Raw genomic sequence first — 19,410 nt, 5'->3', positions numbered from 1 at the left:
ATAGATGCAAAAATCTTAAATAGAATACTAGCAAAGAGACTCCAGCAAGTAATTAAGAAGATCATCCACCATGATCAGGTGGGATTTATACCAGGAATGCAAGGTTGGTTCAACATTAGGAAAACCATCCACATAATTGACCATATCAACAGTCTAACAAACAAAAATCACATGATTATCTCAATAGATGCTGAAAAAGCCTTTGACAAAATACAGCATCCATTCCTATTGAAAACACTGAAAAGTATAGGAATAGAAGGACCTTTCCTAAAAATAATAAACAGTATATACCTAAAACCATCAACAAACATCATATGCAATGAGAATAAATTAGAAGCCTTCCCTATAAGATCAGGAGTAAAACAAGGATGCCCATTATCACCTCTATTATTCAACATAGTACTAGAAACACTAGCAGTTGCAATTAGAGAAGAAAAAGAAATTGAAGGTATCAAAATAGGCAAGGAGGAGACTAAGCTATCACTCTTTGCAGATGATATGATGGTATACTTAAAAAATCCTAGAGAATTGTAAAAGTGAAATTTGGGAAATGCCATCTAAAAGTGTATATATTTCTATGGACATGGGAAATGTATCAAAACTACATTTCCCGTGATCCAAATGGTCCAACTGGTTTCCGTTTCCGGGTTTTTGGGCTTGGGAAGGCCTACGTCTTGACCCAGGGAAGAGCTTAAATCTCCTGGGTTAGTGGGAGTGGTCTCTTGGCCAGCAGACTCGAGACAGTAATGGAGGCGGCAGTTTTGAATGCTTACAAGCGCGTGGTCTAATTATCTATCAACATGGCTTTAATTAAAATACTAATTTATATTATTATATCAGCCTTTATCATTTTTCATATTAATAGAATCAACTAAGAAGCTTGTAGAAATAATCAACAACTTTAGCAAAGTTGCAGGATACAAAATAAATGCACATAAATCATCAGCATTTCTATACATTTCCAACACACTAGAGCAGCAAGAAGTAGAACGAGAAACACCATTTAAAATCACCCTAGACAATTTAAAATACTTAGGAATCTATCTACCAAAACAAACACAGCAATTATATGAAAACAACTACAAAACACTTTCCAAACAAATAAAACTGGATCTAAACAATTGGAAAGCCTTTGATTGCTCATGGGTAGGACAAGCTAACATAATAAAAATGACAATTCTACCCAAATTAATTTACCTATTTAGTGCCATACCTATCAAACTACCAAAAACGTTTTTACTGAATTAGAAAAAAACTATAACAAAGTTCATTTAGAATAACAAAAGATCAAGAATTTCAAGGGAAATAATGAAAAAAAATGTGAAGGAAGGGGGCCTAGCAGTACCAGATATTAAACTACACTATAAAGCAGCAGTCATCAAAACAATATGGTACTGGCTAAGAGACAGAGAGGAGGATCAGTGGAATAGACTTGGGGTAAATGACATCAGCAAGACAGTGTATGATAAACCCAAAGAGCCCAACTTTTGGGACATGAATCCACTATTTGACAAAAACTGCTGGGAAATTTGGAAAACAATATGGGAGAGATTAGGCTTAGATCAACATCTCACACCCTACACCAAGATAAATTCAGAATGGGTGAATGACCTGAATATAAAGAGAGAAACTATAAACAAGTTAAGTGAACACAGAATAGTATACTTGTCAGATCTGTGGGAAAGGAAAGACTTTAAAACCAAGCAAGAGTTAGAGAAAATTACAAAATGTAAATTAAATGGTTTTGATTATATTAAACTAAAAAGTTTTTGTACAAACAAAAACAATGTAGTCAAAATCAGAAGGGAAACAACAAATTGGGCAAAAATCTTTTATAACGAAAAACTCTGACAGGGGTCTAATTACTCAAATATACAAGGAATTAAAGCAATTGTATAAAAAATCAAGCCACTCAAGAGACATGAATAGGCAATTTTCAGGTAAAGAAATCAAAAGTATCAATAAGCACATGAGAAAGTGTTCCAAATCTCTAATAATTAGAGAAATTCAAATCAAAACAACTCTGAGGTATCACCTCACACCTAGCAGATTGGCTAAAATGAAAGAAGGGGAGAGTAATGAATGTTGGAGGAGATGTGGCAAAATTGGGACATCAATGCATTGCTGGTGGAGCTGTGAACTGATCCAGCCATTCTGGCTGGCAATTTGGAATCATGCTCAAAGGGCTATAAAAGAATGCCTGCCCTTTGATCCAGCCATACCATTGCTGGGTTTGTACCCCAAAGAGATCATAGATAAACAGACTTGTACGAAAATATTTATAGCTGCGCTTTTTGTGTTGGCAAAAAACTGGAAAAGGAGGGTAAGTCCTTCAATTGGGGAATGGCTGAACAAACTGTGGTATATGTGGGTGATGGAATACTATTGTGCTAAAAGGAATAATAAACTGGAGGAGTTCCAGGCGAACTGGAGAGACCTCCAGGAACAGATGCAGAGCAAAAGGAGCAGAGCCAGAAGAACATTGTACACAGAGACTGATATACTATGGTAAAATTGAATGTAATGGACCTCTGTACCAGCAGCAATACAATGACCCAGGACAATTCTGAGAGATCTATGGTAAAGAACGCTGCCCACATTCAGAGGAAAGACTGCAGGAGAGGAAACATATAAGAAAAACAACTGCTTGAACGCATGGGTCGGGGTGGACATGATTGAGGGTGTGGACTCGAAACTACCACACCAATGCAACTACCAACAATTTGGAAATTGGTCTTGATCAAGGACACATGACAAAACTAGTGGAAATGTGCATCGGCCATGGGTGGGGGGAGTGCGGGGGGTGAAGGGGAAAGTAGGTGCATGAATCATGTAACCATGTTAAAAATGAATATTAATAAATGTTTAAAAAAAACTGATACTAAGACAGAAGGTAAGGGTTTTCAAAAATCCATAGTTCTTGATCTCTCTGCAGCCTTTGACAGTTGATTATCTTTTTCTCTTGAAAAGTCTTTTCTCAAACAACTGACTGATCACATGGGTTGATGGGGATACGATTGGGGATGTAGACTCTAAGCGATCACCCTAATGCAAATATTAATAATATGGAAATGGGTTTTGATCAATGACACATGTAAAACCCAATGAAATTATTCTTTGGCTACAGGAGGGGGATGGAAGGAGGGGAGGGAAAGAACATGAATCATATAACCATGGAATAATATTCTTAATTAATTAATTTAATTAATATTTCAAATTAAGAAAAGTTTTTTCAAGTTCCTTTGATATATTTCCAACCAGGACACATCTTCTATCATTAGATGCCTCCTCCCCAAGGCTTTGTCCTGGACCCTCTTCTATTCTCTATATTAACACTTTTGGTGGTTTCAGCAGCACCCATGCCTTTAGTTATTATCTATTTCTGGATGATTCTCTGATCTTTACACCAAGCTCGAGTCTCTCTCCGGAGTCAGATGTCTCACATCTTTAACTGCTTCTTAAACATCTAGAAATGAATATCTCATAAACATCTAAAAGTCAGCAGGTCCAAAATAAAATTTACCTCTCCCTTCACATCCTCTTCCTTTCCCAATTTCTCTAATATTAATGAAAGCTTACTATTACTCTTACACTTAACTCTTAATACCTTAATGTCATCTTCAGCTCTTCACACTCAACCCATATATTGAATCTGTTGCCAAGATTCTGCCTTCACATTTCTCATATATATATATCTCTACTCCATTCACACAGCCACACCTTGACATAGGCTCTCATTATTTCTTGCCTAAAGAATTAAATAATTGCCTTCTGTTTGGTCTCCTTGCCACAAGTCTCTTCAAAATCAAAACCATCCTCCAATAATACCATCAAAATCCTAAGTGCAGGTCTAAGCATTTCCCTCCCTCCCCCAATAAATTCTAGTAGCTCCCTCAAGGATCAAACATAAAATACTCATTAATTAAAGTCCTTCATAACTTAGGTCTGTCCTATTTTTTCAATCTTTATACCTTTTACTTATTTTCTCTTACTATAAAAATCCACCAACAATGGCGTACTTGCTATTCCCCAAATAGATCATCCCACCTGCAGACTTTATACCTCTTCACTAGTTGTCCTCCATGTGTAGACTGTCCTGCCCCTTTACCTCTGCCTCTTGGCTTCCCTGGCCTCCTTCAGGACTAAGCTCAAATCCCACTTTTCTGCAGGAGGCCTTTTCCATCGACTACTATACTACTACTACTACTACTACTACTACTACTACTACTACTACTACTACTACTACTACTACTACTACTACTACTACTACTACTACTACTACTACAACATTAGAATACATGAGGTCAGGAACCATGTTTTTGCTTTTCCTTTGTATTCTCAATTTTTAGCACAGTGCCTGGATGATGTAAGTGTTAAATAAATGCTTATTGACTGACAATAAATGGAATTAAAACAAAGTATTTTTAAATTGTAGCATTTTAGTAGCTCCTTGAACAAAATGATATTTATAATTGACATAACTGTTGACTGTGAATACATTTTCTAAAGTGTTAAAAGCATATCCTCTTTAAAGGACAGCTAGGTGGCTCAGTGGAGAGAGAACCAGGTGTAGAGATGAGAAGTCCTGGGTTCAAATTTGGCTTCAGGCATTTCTTGGCTATGTGACCATAGGCAAGTCAGTTAACCCCTGCTGCCTAGTCTTTAGCATTCTCCTGCCATAGAACCAATACATAATATTGATTCTAAGATGAAAGATAAAGAATATATATTTTTAAAAACATTATGTTTTCTTTAGCAAGCATTGCCCTTACAAACTTATTTTCACTAGTCAGTAAATATTTATTAAGTACCATTTTTAGCAGTATTTATTAGGTACCTATTGTGTACCAATTTTTGTGCTAAGCACTGGGGATACAAAAAAAGGCAAAAAAAAGATAAAAAGCATTCATGCTCTCAGGAAGCTCACAATCTAAAGGGGGGGGCACAACATTCAAATAATTATGAATAAATAAGATACATAAAAGTTAAATTGAATAATCTCAAAGGGAAGGCACTAGGAATAATGAAGAATAGTAACAGCCTCTTAAGGAAGTTGAAATTTTGGATGAGATATGAAGGAAACTAGGGAAACCAGAAGATTGAGATCAGGAAGGCAAGAGCTCTAGGCATCGGAGTCATCCAATGAAAATGCACAGAGGCAGGAGGTAGAGTGTTCTATTTCAGGAACATCAAAAAAGTCAGCGTTACTAGATGGCAGAGATCATGGAGGGAAACAAAGTGTATGAAGACTGGGAAGATAGAAGGGGGTTATATTATGAAGGGCTTTAAAAGCCCAACAAAGGATTTTATATTTGATCTTGGAAGTAATATGGAGTCACAAGAGTTTATTGAGAAGATAGGGAGGTACACAGATACACACACGTACTCACATTTGAATTTGACAGGTGAGTGGAAGATGGACTGAAGTGAGAAGTAATTTGAGTCAGGGAAATAAACCAAGAGGCTACTGCAATAGTCTAGGCTTGGGCAATGAGGGCCTGCATTAGTGTGGGATGAGGGCCTGCATTAGTGTGATAGCAAAATCAGAGAGAAGGAGGCATATACAAGAGATATTATGAAGGTAAGATCAATAGGACTTGACAACTGAATGGATTTGGAAGGGGCAGTGATTGAAGAGGGAGTGGTGGTAAATGAAAGATGTAGATGACTACATTTAGGTTGTGTAAGCCTGGATCACTGGGAAGATGGGGGTACCCTTGAGAGTAACAAGAAAATTAGCAAAAAACAGAAGAGTTTGAAGAAAAGATGAGTTCTCTTCTGGATATGTTGAGCATAAGATAGCTATAGAATGTCCAGTTAGAGATGTCCAAAAGGTAGATGGAGATGTTAGACTAGACGTCAGGAGACAAGCTAGGATTAAATTTTTTTTTTTTTTTTGCAAACCCTTCTCTCTGTATATAGTATAATGTGAAACTTCACCAAGTTTTTCCATTAGGAAATCTTGAAGGTATGAAAATACTGTAATATCTTATTTTCTTCAATCTTTCTAGATATCTCAACTTACTATAACAAATCATTTATTGTTTCTGCTGAGAGAAGCTGTCTATTTTACAGGTTTATATGTTGTTATTCAGTTGTTCTAGTTGTGTCTGACTCTTTGTGACACCATTTAGTTTTCTTGGCAAAGATACTGGAGAGATTTGCTATTTTCTTCTCCAGCTCATTTTATAAATGAACTGAGGCAAACAGGGTCAAGTAACTTACTCACAGTCACATGACTAGTGTCTGAGGCTGGATCTGAACTCAGATCTTCCTTATTTTTAGGCCTAGAATTTTATCCACTGTACCATGTACCTGCCCCTACTTTACATAGTAGTTGCTTAATAAATATTAGTTGGATTGAGTTGAGTACTGTATACAAACTTGTACAAAAGTTACAGTTCTCTTGCCCTAAATTCCAGACCATATTTCACCTGCACATTTCCCTTTCTACTGCCATACCAGAAAGAGAACTGGTTTGCATATCAGAAGACTCAGGTTCTATTCTTGGTCCTAACATTAATTAGCTATATTATCTCAGATAAATCATTTCATCTCTCCTGGTCTCAGCTGATTCTTTGCTTAGGCATCTAGACATATTTTTAAAGTATTTTATTCTCTTCAATTAATTTACTCAATGCCACTTCAAATTTTAAAGATTAGTGGAAATAACAAGAATATAAAAGAAAAGGCATTGGATAGGAGACTTGGATTTAGTCTGAGCTCCATTACTGACTTGCCAAATGATCATGGGTAGGCTCACATGCTACAGAATTAAATCATTTATAAGCTCCATGAAGAGATCAGAAATTTTTTTATATCTCCACTTCCCCCAATGCCTCAAATAGTGTTTTGCTCATGTTTTCCCAATAGTAGGCAACAAATTAATTGTTCCTGAGTAAATCAGTATCTGCCCTGCTGATCTTCCAAAGTTGCTATGAAAACCAAGTAAGATTTTTTTTTAAAGGTCAATAAATAAGACTTCCGGGTTAAGATGGTGGCTGAGTAGAAGCTAGACCACTTCCTCTCCTTACCAACAGATATAGTATATATCCAAAGGACAAGAAAACAAAATCCAAATGAAAGAAGGGACCCCACAAAAGGGCGCAGTATCAAAGGTACGTGGGATTTGGGGACATCCACGCTATAAGACAGGGAAATAGCTCCCATCAAAACGCAAGTGGATCACCCCTCACCCACCTCACCCACAGTACCAGAGTCAGAGGCTGCGCTCCAGAGTTAGAGCAAGCAAGGCACAAAATCTAGCCCCTTGGCAGCTAGCTGGCACTACCAGGAGCTTGCCCCTGAGAACAGCAACACCTGAGATCCCAGGTGGCTGGAAAACTCATACCTTGGACACGAGAGTGGGGCTGAGAGGCAGCAGCACTGCCCAGCGTGCTCAGCCACAGGGGAAAAATCTCAGGTGGAGGAGCAACAGTGGGCCAAGTTCTGGGCTCTGGGTAGCTGGCTAGGAACATGGGGGCTCAACCCTGAAAACAGCTAGACCAGAGACCCGAAGAGGGCCCCCAGAGAAGCCAAGAGAATCACAAAGTAGTCACAGGTAAAAAACTGCTCCCTAACTCCATACCAAGATAATCAGATTGCCTTATTCAGACTTCTGGCAGATAAAAAAAAATGATGCCAATCAAGACCCAAGAAATAAACAAGAAGACCAAGAAAAAAGCTCAAATACTTGATAACTTCTGCACAGAAAAAAAAACAGAAAACAGAGGAGGATAAACAATTAAAGACATCCAAACCTTCCCCCCAAAATGAAAATGGGTCACAAGATCTTGAAGAGTTCAAATCTAAGATTATGAGAAAGATGGAATAGATCTGGCAAGAAAATAACAGTTTAAAAGGCAGAATTTTGCAATTGGAAAGTGAGGCTCAGAAATCAAATGAATTGATGAGCAAACTGAAGACCAGCTGGAAGCCTCGAAGAACCAGATAGTCCAGAGTGAAAAGGAAAAACAGTCTCTAAAGGCTAGAATTGGGCAATTAGAAGCCAATGATCTCTCAAGACAGCAAGAACAAATAAAGCAAAGTCAAAAGACTGAAAAAATAGAAGGAAACATGAAATACATCACTGAAAAATTGACAGATCAAGAAAATAGGTCTAGAAGAGACAATTTGAGAATCCTTGGTCTTCCTGAAAAACCAGAAATTAATAGAAATTTGGACTCTATACTAAAAGAAATTATTCAGCAAAACTGCCCTGAAGTTCTACAAGGGGGCAATATAGACATTGAAAGGATCCATAGATCACCCTCTACACTAGACCCAGAAAAGACAACCCCCAGAAATATAATAGCCAAATTCAAGAGCTCCAAGTAAAAGAAAAAATATTACAAGAAGCCAAAAAGAGACAATTCAGATATCAAGGGGCACCAATCAGGATCACACAGGACCTGGCAGCCTCCCCACTAAAAGACCGAAAGGCTTGGAATATGATATTTAGAAAAGTAAGAGAACTGGGTCTACAACCAAGGATCACATACCCATCAAAACTGACTATATACTTCCAGGGGAAAGTATGGGCATTCAACAAGACAGAAGATTTACAAGTATTTGCACAGAAAAGACCAGGACTAAATGGAAAGTTCGAAAACAAGAAATACATGAAAAGGTAAATAAGAAACAGAGGGGAAAGAAAGAAAATTCTTATTCTTAAATTTACTTCTTTAAGGGCCTAAATAAGATCAAATTATTTGTATTCCTATATGGAAAATGTTATGTGTAATTTTCAAAAACTGTATTCACTATTATAGTAATTAGAAAAATTATTCATAGGGAGAGGTTGGAGCACTAAATGGTCTAAGATGAGATGGGGAGAGGAAAAAAGAGGGGGGGGTGAATAGTAGATGGTATCAAGAGAAACTTGAATGAATAAGAAAAATAGGATATTCTATATCACACAAAGAGAACATGGGAATGGGAGAGGATCAATGCTATTATAAAAAGGAGAGGAAGAGAGTTTAAGAGGCAATATTTAAACCTTACTCTCAGTGGAATGAAACCTGAGAGGGAAGAGTAGCTATATCCATTAGGATATAGAATTCTATCTAACCCTACTGAGAAAGTCAGAAGGGATCAACTAAGGGGAGCAGGGGAGTGGGGAGATCAAAAGAGGGAGAGGAGGAGAGGAGGGAGGGAATTCATTAGGCCTTAAAAAGTAAAAATAGGGGAATAATAAGGGAGGGGACAAGGGGAACTGGTCTAAAACAAACCATGGGTTTAAAAGGAAATAGGGTAAGAAGGGGTAGAACTAGGAGAGTATACCAAATGTTGGGGAACACACAACTGATAATTATAACTCTGAATGTGAATGGGATGAACTTGCCCATAAAACAGAAGCAAATAGAGTGGATTAGAAACCAAAATCCTATCATATGTTGTCTACGAGAAACACATATGAGGTGGGTGGACATACATAGGTTTAAGGTGAAGGGCTGGAGCAAAATCTTTTGGGCTTCAAATGAGAAAAAGAAGGGAGGAGTGGCAATCATGATCTCTGACAGAGCCAAAGTAAAAATAGAGTTGGTTAAAAGAGATAGGGAAGGTAATTACATCCTGATAAAAGGCAGTATAGACAATGAGGAAATAACAGTGCTCAATGTGTATGCACCAAACAGTATAGCATCCACATTCCTAAAGGAGAAACTGGCAGAGCTCAAGAAGGAAATAGATAGTAAAACCATACTAGTAGGAGATCTAGATATTCCTCTTTCAGATTAATAAATCAACCCAAAAAATAAATAAAAAGAGATGAGAGGTAAATGAAATCCTAGAAAAAATAGATTTAATAGATATGTGGAAAAAAATAAATAGGGACAAAAAGGAATACACCTTCTTTTCAGCTGCACATGGTACATTCACAAAGATTGACCATGTAATACGGCATAGAAACATCGCAAACAAATGCAAAAGAGCAAAAATAATAAACATAACCTTCTCAGATCATAAAAATAATAATTAGTAAGGGCACCTGGACAGGCAAATCAAAAATTAATTGGAAATTAAATAATATGATTCTCCAAAACCAATTTGTCAAAGAAGGAATCATAGAAACAATCAACAATTTCATTGAAGAGAATGACAATGATGAGACATCCTACCAAACAATGTGGGATACGGCCAAGGCAGTGATACTCAGGGGGAAATTTATATACTTGTGTGCATATATTAACAAATTAGAGAAGGCAAAAGATCAATGAACTGGGCATGCAAATTAAAAAACTAGAAAGGGAACAAATTAAAAATCCCCAGTTAAAGACCCAATTGGAGATTACAAAAATTAAAGGAGAAATCAATAAAATTTAAAGTAAAAGAACTATTGAATTAATTTAAGACTAGAAGCTGGTACTCTGAAAAAACAAACAAAATTGATAAAGTACTGGTCAATCTAATTTAAAAAAGGAAAGAAGAAAACCAAATCATCAGTATCAAAGATGAAAAGGGAGACCTCACCTCTAATGAAGAGGAAATCAAGGCAATCATTAAAAACTATTTTGGGCAATTAAATGGCAAAAAATATAGCAATCTAAGTGATATGGATGAATATTTACAAAAATATAAATTGCCTAGATTAACAGTAGAAAAAATAGAATACTTAAATAATCCCATATCAGAAAAAGAAATTGAACAAGCCATCAAAGAACTCCCTAAGAAAAAATCCCCAGGGCCTGATGGATTCACAAGTGAATTCTATCAAACCTTCAAAGAACAACTAATTCCAATAATTTACAAACTATTTGACATAATAAGCAAAAAAAGGAGTTCTACCAAATTCCTTTCATGATACAAATATGGTACTGATCCCAAAGCCAGATAGATCAAAAACAGAGAAAGAAAACTATAGACCAATCTCCTTAATGAACATAGATGTAAAAATCTTAAACGGAATAATAGCAAAAAGACTCCAACAAGTGATCATGAGGGTTATTCATTACGATCAGGTGGGATTTATGCCAGGAATGCAAAGATGGTTCAATATTAGGAAAACCATTCACATAATTAACCATATAAACAAGCAAACCAACAAAAATCACATGATTATCTCAACAGATGCTGAAAAAGCAATCTTTGACAAAATACAACACCTATTCCTACTGAAAACACTAGAAAGTATAGGAATAGAAGGGCCTTTCCTAAAAATAATAAACAGCATATATCTAGAACCATCAGCAAGCATCATCTGCAATGGGGATAAATTAGAAACCTTCCCAATAAGTTCAGGAGTGAAACAAGGATGTCCATTATCACCTCTATTATTTAACATTGTACTGGAAACACTAGCAGTAGCAATTAGAGAAGGAAAAGAAATTGAAGGTATCAAAATAGGCAAGGAGGAGACTAAGCTATCACTCTTTGCAGATGATATCATGGTCTACTTAAAAAATCCTAGAGAATCAACAAAAAAGTCTAGTGGAAATAATCAACAACTTTAGCAAAGTTGCAGGATACAAAATAAACCCACATAAGCCATCAGTATTTCTATATATTTCCAACACATCACAGCAGCAAGAGTTAGAAAGAGAAATTCCATTTAAATCACCCAAGACAATATAAAATACTTAGGAATCTATCTGCCAAGACAAACAAAGGAATTATACCAATGCAAATACAAAACACTTTCCACACAATTAAAACTAGATCTAAACAATTGGAAAAACATTAATTACTCATGGTTAGGATGAGCTAATATAATAAAAATGACCATCCTATCCAAATTAATTTACTTATTTAGTGTTATACCTATCAAACTACCAAGAAACTTTTTTTATTGAATTAGAAAAAAACTATAATAAGGTTCATTTGGAAGAACAAAAGATCAAGAATATCAAGGGAAATAATGAAAAAAAAAAATGTGAAGGAAGGTGGCCTAGCAGTACCAGATCTTAAACTGTATTATAAAGCAATGGTCATCAAAACAATATGGTACTGGCTAAGAGACAGAAGCATCAGTGGAACAAACTTGGGGTAAGTGACCCCGGCAAGACAAGTCTATGATAAACTCAAAGAGCCCAGCTTTTGGGACAAAAATTCACTATTTGACAAAAACTTCTAGTAAAATTGGAAAACAGTATGGGAGAAATTGGGTCTAGATCAACATCTCACTCTACACCAAGATAAATTCAGAATGAGTGAATGACTTGAATATAAAGAAGGAAACTTAAAAGTATATTAGGTGAAAAAAGAATAGTATACTTATCAGATCAGCAAGAGTTAGAAAAAAATTACAAAATGTAAAATAAATAATTTTGATTACATTAAAAAATTTTTATACAAACAAAAGCAATGCAACCAAAATTAGATGGGAAGCAACAACAGGGAAAAAATCTTTATAACAAAAAACTCTGACAAACGTCTAATTACTCAAATATACAAGGAGCTAAATCAATTGTACAAAAAAATCAAGCCATTCCCCAGTTGATAAATGGGCAAGGGACATGAATAGGCAATTTCAGATAAAGAAATCAAAACTATCCATAAGCACATGAGAAAGTGTTCTAAATCTCTAATAATTAGAGAAATGCAAATCAACTCTGAGGTACCAATGTACACCTAGCAGATTGGCTAAAATGACAGCAGGGGAAAGTAAGTAATAAATGTTGGGGGGGATGTGGCCAAATTGGGACATTAATGCACTGCTGGTGGAGTTGTGAATTGATCCAACCATTCTGGATGGCAATTTGGAACTCTGCCCAAAGGGCTATAAAAGACTGCCCTTTGATCCAACTATACCACTGCTGGGGTTATACCCCAAAGAGATCATAGGGGAAAAGACTTGTATAAAAATATTTATAGCCATGCTCTTTGTGGTGGCAAAAAACTGGAAAATGAGGATATGCCTGTCAATTGGGGAATGGCTGAATAAATTGTGGTATCTATTGGTATTGGAATACTATTGTACTCAAAGGAATAATGAACTGGAGGAATTCCATGTGAGCTGGAATGACCTCCAGGAATTGATGCAGAGTGAAAGGAACAGAACCAGGAGAACATTATATACAGAGACTGATACACTGTGGCACAATCGAATGTAATGGACTTCTCTACTAACAGCAATGCAATGATCCAGAACAATTCTGAGGGACCTATGAGAAAGAATGCTACTCACATTCAGAGGAAGAACTGTGGGAGTAGAAGCACAGAAGAAAAACTGCTTGAACACAAGGGTTGATACGGATATGATTTGGAATGTAGACTCTAAACGACCACCCCAGTGCAACTATCAATAATATGGAAATGGGTCTTGATCAATGATACATGTAAAACCCAGTGGAACTGCACATTGGCTGGGGGGGGGGGGGGGGGGGGGAGAAGGGGGAGGTCTGGCAGGGAGGGAAAGAATATGAATCATGTAACCATGGAAAAATATTCTAAAAAATATGTGTGTGTGTGTGTGTGTGTGTATAAAGTCAAGAATGTGTAAGATAAAAGGATATTTTTAAAAAAGCACATCGGAAGAAATGCAAATGATCAACATCAATAAGAAAGAAGTTCCATATCACTAATAAGAAATACAAATTAAAACAATTCTAAGAAGTAACCTCATACCCAACAAATTGGCAAAGATTAAAAAAAAGAAAGACTGTAGGAAGAGAGACTGTAGGAAGACAGAACATTAATCTCTGTTGGTAGAGCTGTGAATTGGTACAAACATTCTTTTAGAAAACAATTTGGAACTATGTGAGATCCATCAATGGTCATTAAGCTGCTCATATGTTTGGATCCAAAGATCTTACGACTGGGTATATATCCCAAGGAGATTCGTGACAGAAAAAATGGTTCCATACATAACAAAATACTCATATTAATGTTCTCTGTAGCAAAAAATTGGGGGAGAAGGGGTGTAGAATATATAAGAAATGATGCAACAATGTTCTGTTATGTTCATAGACTAAAATCTGTTTAGTCATTTCCTAGTACATGAGCACCTACTTTGTTTCTAGACTTTTGCTATGGAAAGGTAAATATGTAGTGAATAGAGTTAGCATTAGTCAAGAAGACAATTTAATTTGCCTTTGATGCTGCATGGGTGATGATATGGGCAATCCCTTTAATATCAAAGTGCCTGAGGTAAATCTCTATGCACTTGAAAGAAAGGAAGGAAATGAAGAATTCAGAAGAACTTGGGAAGATTTTACATGGTACAGATCAAAGTTAACAAAACTGAAAGAATATACAAAAGGACCACAATAGAAAAAAGCAACACTAAAACCCACCAGAACTTCAGATGAATTAAGAGCCTCTCAGGATCAAACATCTATGGAAGAGAACAAAGAGGTCATCTAGTCCAATAGTTGCATTCTACATCTAAGGAATCTGAAGCATAAAGAGGCTAAGTGACTTGTCCAAGATCAAACAATTAAAAAAGTGGAAGAGTTGAGATAGCATCAAGTATAGCCTTCTTTCCACAGCATCACTCTGCCCTCCAGTTGATGATGAAATTTACTTTTCTCCTTTCCACAGAAAAGACTACCAGTAAGGAATGAAACATATGGTTTAAGTCATAGTAAATGTACCTGTTTGTTTTTCTTTTTACCACAAGGTTTCTGAAAGGTGAGGAGAGGAAAGGAGGAGTACTGTATTAGAAAATGCCAGCAATATTTTTTCTAGTATAAAATAATTTTTAAAAAGAAAATACTTTAAAGTATTAAAATATTGTTTACTTATTTATTCTACATTCCTAAAAGGTTTTATTTTCTAGCATGCTGCATACATAAGAACTGAAAATGGAGAAATTAAAACTTACAGAATTTCTTTCCAATTAGAATTTTAACCAATAGCTGGCATTTTTAATAATATTTCAAAAATTAAAAACTCACTTCAAATTCTTTCACAAAGAAACGTGTTTCTCCTTGAATAATTGGTCGATGATCTAACAGCCTAGAATGAATCTCTCCCAGATCTATAAAGACAAAATAAAAGTCAGGTTAATGGTAATGCTACACTGGGCAATGGGGAAAAAAACACTGGATTAGGAGTCAGAAAATTTGGATTCTATCCTGAATTTTGTCACCTAATTACTAATGTGACTTTGGACAAGTCACTTAATCCCTGTGAGCTTCATTCTCCTTACTGATAAAATAAGGGAGTTAGCCTAGATCACTGGTATCATAAACAACTATACTGCCACATACTGACTTTTTAAAAATCACCTATTAACATTATCTGTCTGCCATTGTATTTTATTTATTTTGTTCAGTATTTCCCGATTTAATCTGATTTGGTTGTATTTAAGAATGATGGAGCAGTAATTCAAGGGCCATGTGCTTTAGAGCTCTGCACTATATGACTCCTAAATCATTTCTATCTCCAAATCTATAATCCTATTCCTTGCTAAAATAATACACAAGATTTATTGAATTTGTTTTTCTAAAACTCCTATGATTTAGGAAAAGTTGTAGTTACAGGAAAGTTAAAGTTTAGAAATTTGCCTGAGGACTATAGGTCAACCTATTCATTCTACACTTTTAACAATTACACAATATTATACCTGAAGTTCCTAATTAAATTCTTAAATACAGGTAAGTGTTGATAAGTGCTTTTCACTTTACAAATAAATCCTCAGAAAGATTAATCTATTCTTGGTACAACTTCCTCACCAGCCTGCCAATCAAAAGGCATTTATCGCCTACTATGTGCCTATATACTAAGCAGTGGGGATGCAAAAAAGGGCAAAAGCTTCTCTTCAATCCCCAAACTCCTACTACAGCTGAAGATAAAAACCTTTAGGGAAGAGACCATTTTGTTTCTTTCATATGCTCAACACCTAGCAAATTTTCTGCACATATTAGGCACCCTACGAAAAGCTGCTGAATTGAATAGATCCTTGCAGCCTTGTAAGTACATTATTCTCCTTTTAGAGGTGAGGAAACTGAGGCTCAGAGAACTGTGAATTGTCCAATATCTCGTAACTAACAGAATTCAGAAGTAGGATCAAAACCCAGGTCTCTAATGACTTCAAGTCTAAGATCTTCTTTATCATATCATACTACCTATCCAGCCGACACAAAAACACAGAAATAATTGCTCACTTTTAGTCTTCCATAAATATATTTTCCCATACTCTTATGATGCTATGAATTCATTGATGTGGATACTCCCTCTGATTATGTAGACTGCCATCAATCACTCCCTACCTTGTGCAAATCATCCTTGTTCTCTCATAAATTTACCACTGGAAGTCCACATAACATGCTAGAAGCCTTCCTTAATTTCTTCGGAAATTTCGAGGATACCAAGCAGATTACCTACCATTCATCCCTTGTTCTAAGTGAGTAGCCCTCCTATTTTCTACTTATAACTCTTTGTAAGGCACTAGAACCTGCTGATAACTCAGAGCTTCCTGATTCCAAGTCTGGTACTCTTATCCCCTGCATCATTTTACTACCCCCAAGAAACTGAGCAACACGAGGATCATCATAAATATCTACATATTAATTCTCTAAATTTTTCCTAAGCCTCAAACAGTTTTAGGATGTTAGAATTGGAAGTGGCCTTAGAATATGATTACATCTTCATTTTATAAATGGGAAAACAAAAGTTCAAAGAAGTGACTACTTTGCCCAAACTGACATAGTCGATGACAGAATCCGGGTCTCAATATTTCCCAACCCGGTGATGGGCAAACTTTTTAAAGAGGGGGCCAAAGGAAATGAAATGCTCATCTGTCAGTCTGTTTCTAAGGTAACTCTTTCGAAGTGTCATTGTACTGTATCCTACTCATTCATCAGATTAGGAATAATGTCATGCAGCTGGAGAGAACATTTCAGGGGGCCGCATCTGGCCTGAGGGCCGTAGTTTGCCCATCACTGTCCTAACCAATTTTATGTGTTACCTCTTTCTAGGTCTATTCTATGAAATAGAATGTGTTTTGTAAATGTGTAGTTTGCAAATAAAATTAAGCCTAGAAATAAAAATTCTATTTGTCCAAGAAATATGAATTGGAATGGCCCATTTATCAATGTGAGCCATGCCAATTTCCTTCCACAACTTATTAAAAAATAAAAATAATGTACATATTTTTCTGAACCCCAACATTTAGTTTCCTCAGTTTCAGATTAAAAAAAAGATAAAATGTTATTAAATTTCATTTTAAGTTTATGGTCTGATTCTCTGGCCTCGCAAAGCATATTTTCATAGTTGTATTAACCTTAGAGGCACAAATGACAGAATAGATATAGGGCAGGGGCAGGCCTGGAGTTAGGAAGACTGTATTCAAATCTGGCCTCAGACACTTACTAGCTTAGTGACCTTGGGCAAGTTACTATGTTTTATAAAATGATTTAAAGGACATTGCAACCTTCTTCAGCATCATCTTTGCCAAGAAAACCTCAAGTGGAGTAAAAAAGAGTTGGGATGTGACTTGAACAACGCTATTAACCTCAGATCAATTCTCTTATATACTGCAAAAGTTCTTTTGCTTCATTTTATTTTGTTTTATTTGGAGTGGAGAGGGCACAAAATGAGGATGAATTAACAACTACAATAATCTATTATAATCTAAACACCTCTTGAAGGAGGTGGCACTTGAGCTAAGCCTTAAAAGAAGCATGGAATTTCAAGTGGCAGAGATGAAGGAGAGCAGTCCAGACATCAGGACCAACCTCTACAAATGTAGAATGATGAAGTAATAATATAAGATGGAATACTGAATATGGGGAATGGAAAAGTGGCCCATCTGGCTAGAGAATAAGATACCTGAGGAGAAAGTAATATTATAAACATCCTGGAAAGGCAGACTGGAGGTCAGACTGTAAAACATTTTAAATATCAAACAGAGGGTTCTGTATTTTACCCTAAAGATGAAAGGGAACCACTGGAGCTTCCTGAATAAGAGAGAGAAGACATGTTTAGATCTGTACAGCAGTAGAGAATATCAATTAAGGAAGGGCAGTAGAATAGAAAGGGCACTGGGTATGAAGTCAGAAGACAGAAATTCAAATAAAATTCATCATGTTCAAAAAAAACCTATTAGCTTCCTCCCCTCCCCCTGCCCCAACATTCTTTCCTCCCAACTTCCCTATTACTGTGTCAGGGGCATTCCCAGCTTCCCACTATCTAGGCTCAAAATTTCATTGTCATACTCAACTTTTCACTCACACTTAACCTATATATCCAGATTGTCAAATCTTATCATTCCCAACTTTAAGACATCTCTCACGTGTCCTCTTCTCCCTATTCACAAGTTACCACTCTTTATATGGGCTTTAATCACCTCTTACCTCCCTGGTCTATTGCAATAACCTTTTTTTTTTTTTTTTAAATCCTTAACTTCCATCTTGGACTCAATGCTGAGTAATGGTCCCAAGGCAGAAATGCATAGGTAAGGACTAGACTATGGGGGTTAAGGGTCTTGCCCAGAATGATACAGCTAGGAAGTGTATGCATCCAAATTTAAATCTAATACCCTAGATTCTAGGCCTGGACAATTACCTCTAATTGATCTACCTGACTCCTCTTTCTATTCCAATTCATCTTCCATTCAGTTGTCAAAATGATTTCCTAAAGCAAAATTCTGAACCATACCACCTTCCTATTCAACAATCACCAAGGGATCCCTATTACCTCCAGGATCAAGTATGTGTGACATTTTAAGCCTTCACAACTAGGACCCTTCCTACAATTCTAGTCTTCTTACACTTTGTTCTCCACCATACATAAGATCCATATATATAGGACTTGAGATCCACATATATAGGATTTCTTGTTCCTTGTACAGGAGAAATTCCATCCCACTGTCTTTTCACTAGCTATCTCCCATTCCTGGAATGCTTTACCTCCTCATTTCCATCTCCTATTTTTCCTGACTTCTTTCAAGACTAAGTACAGATCTCACTTTCTACAAGAAGCTTTTTCTACCTGCTCAGAAAAGGGAGTTCTCTGAAATTGCTATCCATTTATGCTATAAAGTGTCCTGAAAGTCTTAGTGCAGTTTTAAGCTTTAATAATTTCAGAAGTATAAATGCTACAACTTTTAAAAACATTAAGGTTTATTTAAATATCTTTTACACATGCTTATTTGAATTTGAAAAACATTTTTAATTTTAATTTAATTTCCCAGATAATACTTCTTAGACTGGTAGATTGGTGGACTGAGGTCCTATTGCATGGCCATCTCCATTATCTGCTCTTTCCATTAGACTACTTTTTGTGGAATGTCAAAATTTTTCTGTATGCATCAAAATTTCTTTCTCTGGATGATTTTTAATTAGCTAGCAGTTCAAATGTAATCCTTTCCTCACTCAATAGAAGCTGATGAAAGTTTTTACAAAATTTAAAAATCAACTAGGATAGTATGGGGGTATTGAATTAAAAGATGTTAGTATTTTACAATGTAATCATTCATTGAATTTAAACTCTCTGAGAATAAACTCACTCCCCCCCTACCCCCCCACC

The 19,410-nt window shown here is 36.1% G+C and overlaps 1 protein-coding gene across 1 annotated transcript in view; it reads right to left on the bottom strand.

The window, feature by feature from the left end:
- BLOC1S5 (biogenesis of lysosomal organelles complex 1 subunit 5) overlaps positions 1–19,410 on the bottom strand; it is an 84,728-nt gene that overhangs the window by 59,499 nt on the left and 5,819 nt on the right. The window contains exon 2 of the mRNA XM_044667787.1: positions 14,835–14,917. Within this exon, the coding sequence (XP_044523722.1) occupies positions 14,835–14,917 (83 nt within the window). The remainder of the gene's footprint in view (positions 1–14,834; positions 14,918–19,410) is intronic.

Source organism: Gracilinanus agilis, chromosome 1 (assembly GCF_016433145.1).
Source record: "Gracilinanus agilis isolate LMUSP501 chromosome 1, AgileGrace, whole genome shotgun sequence".
NCBI lineage: Eukaryota > Metazoa > Chordata > Mammalia > Didelphimorphia > Didelphidae > Gracilinanus > Gracilinanus agilis.
The sequence above is the reverse complement of the archived record's forward strand: the minus strand, read 5'-3'. Positions and strand labels throughout refer to the sequence as shown.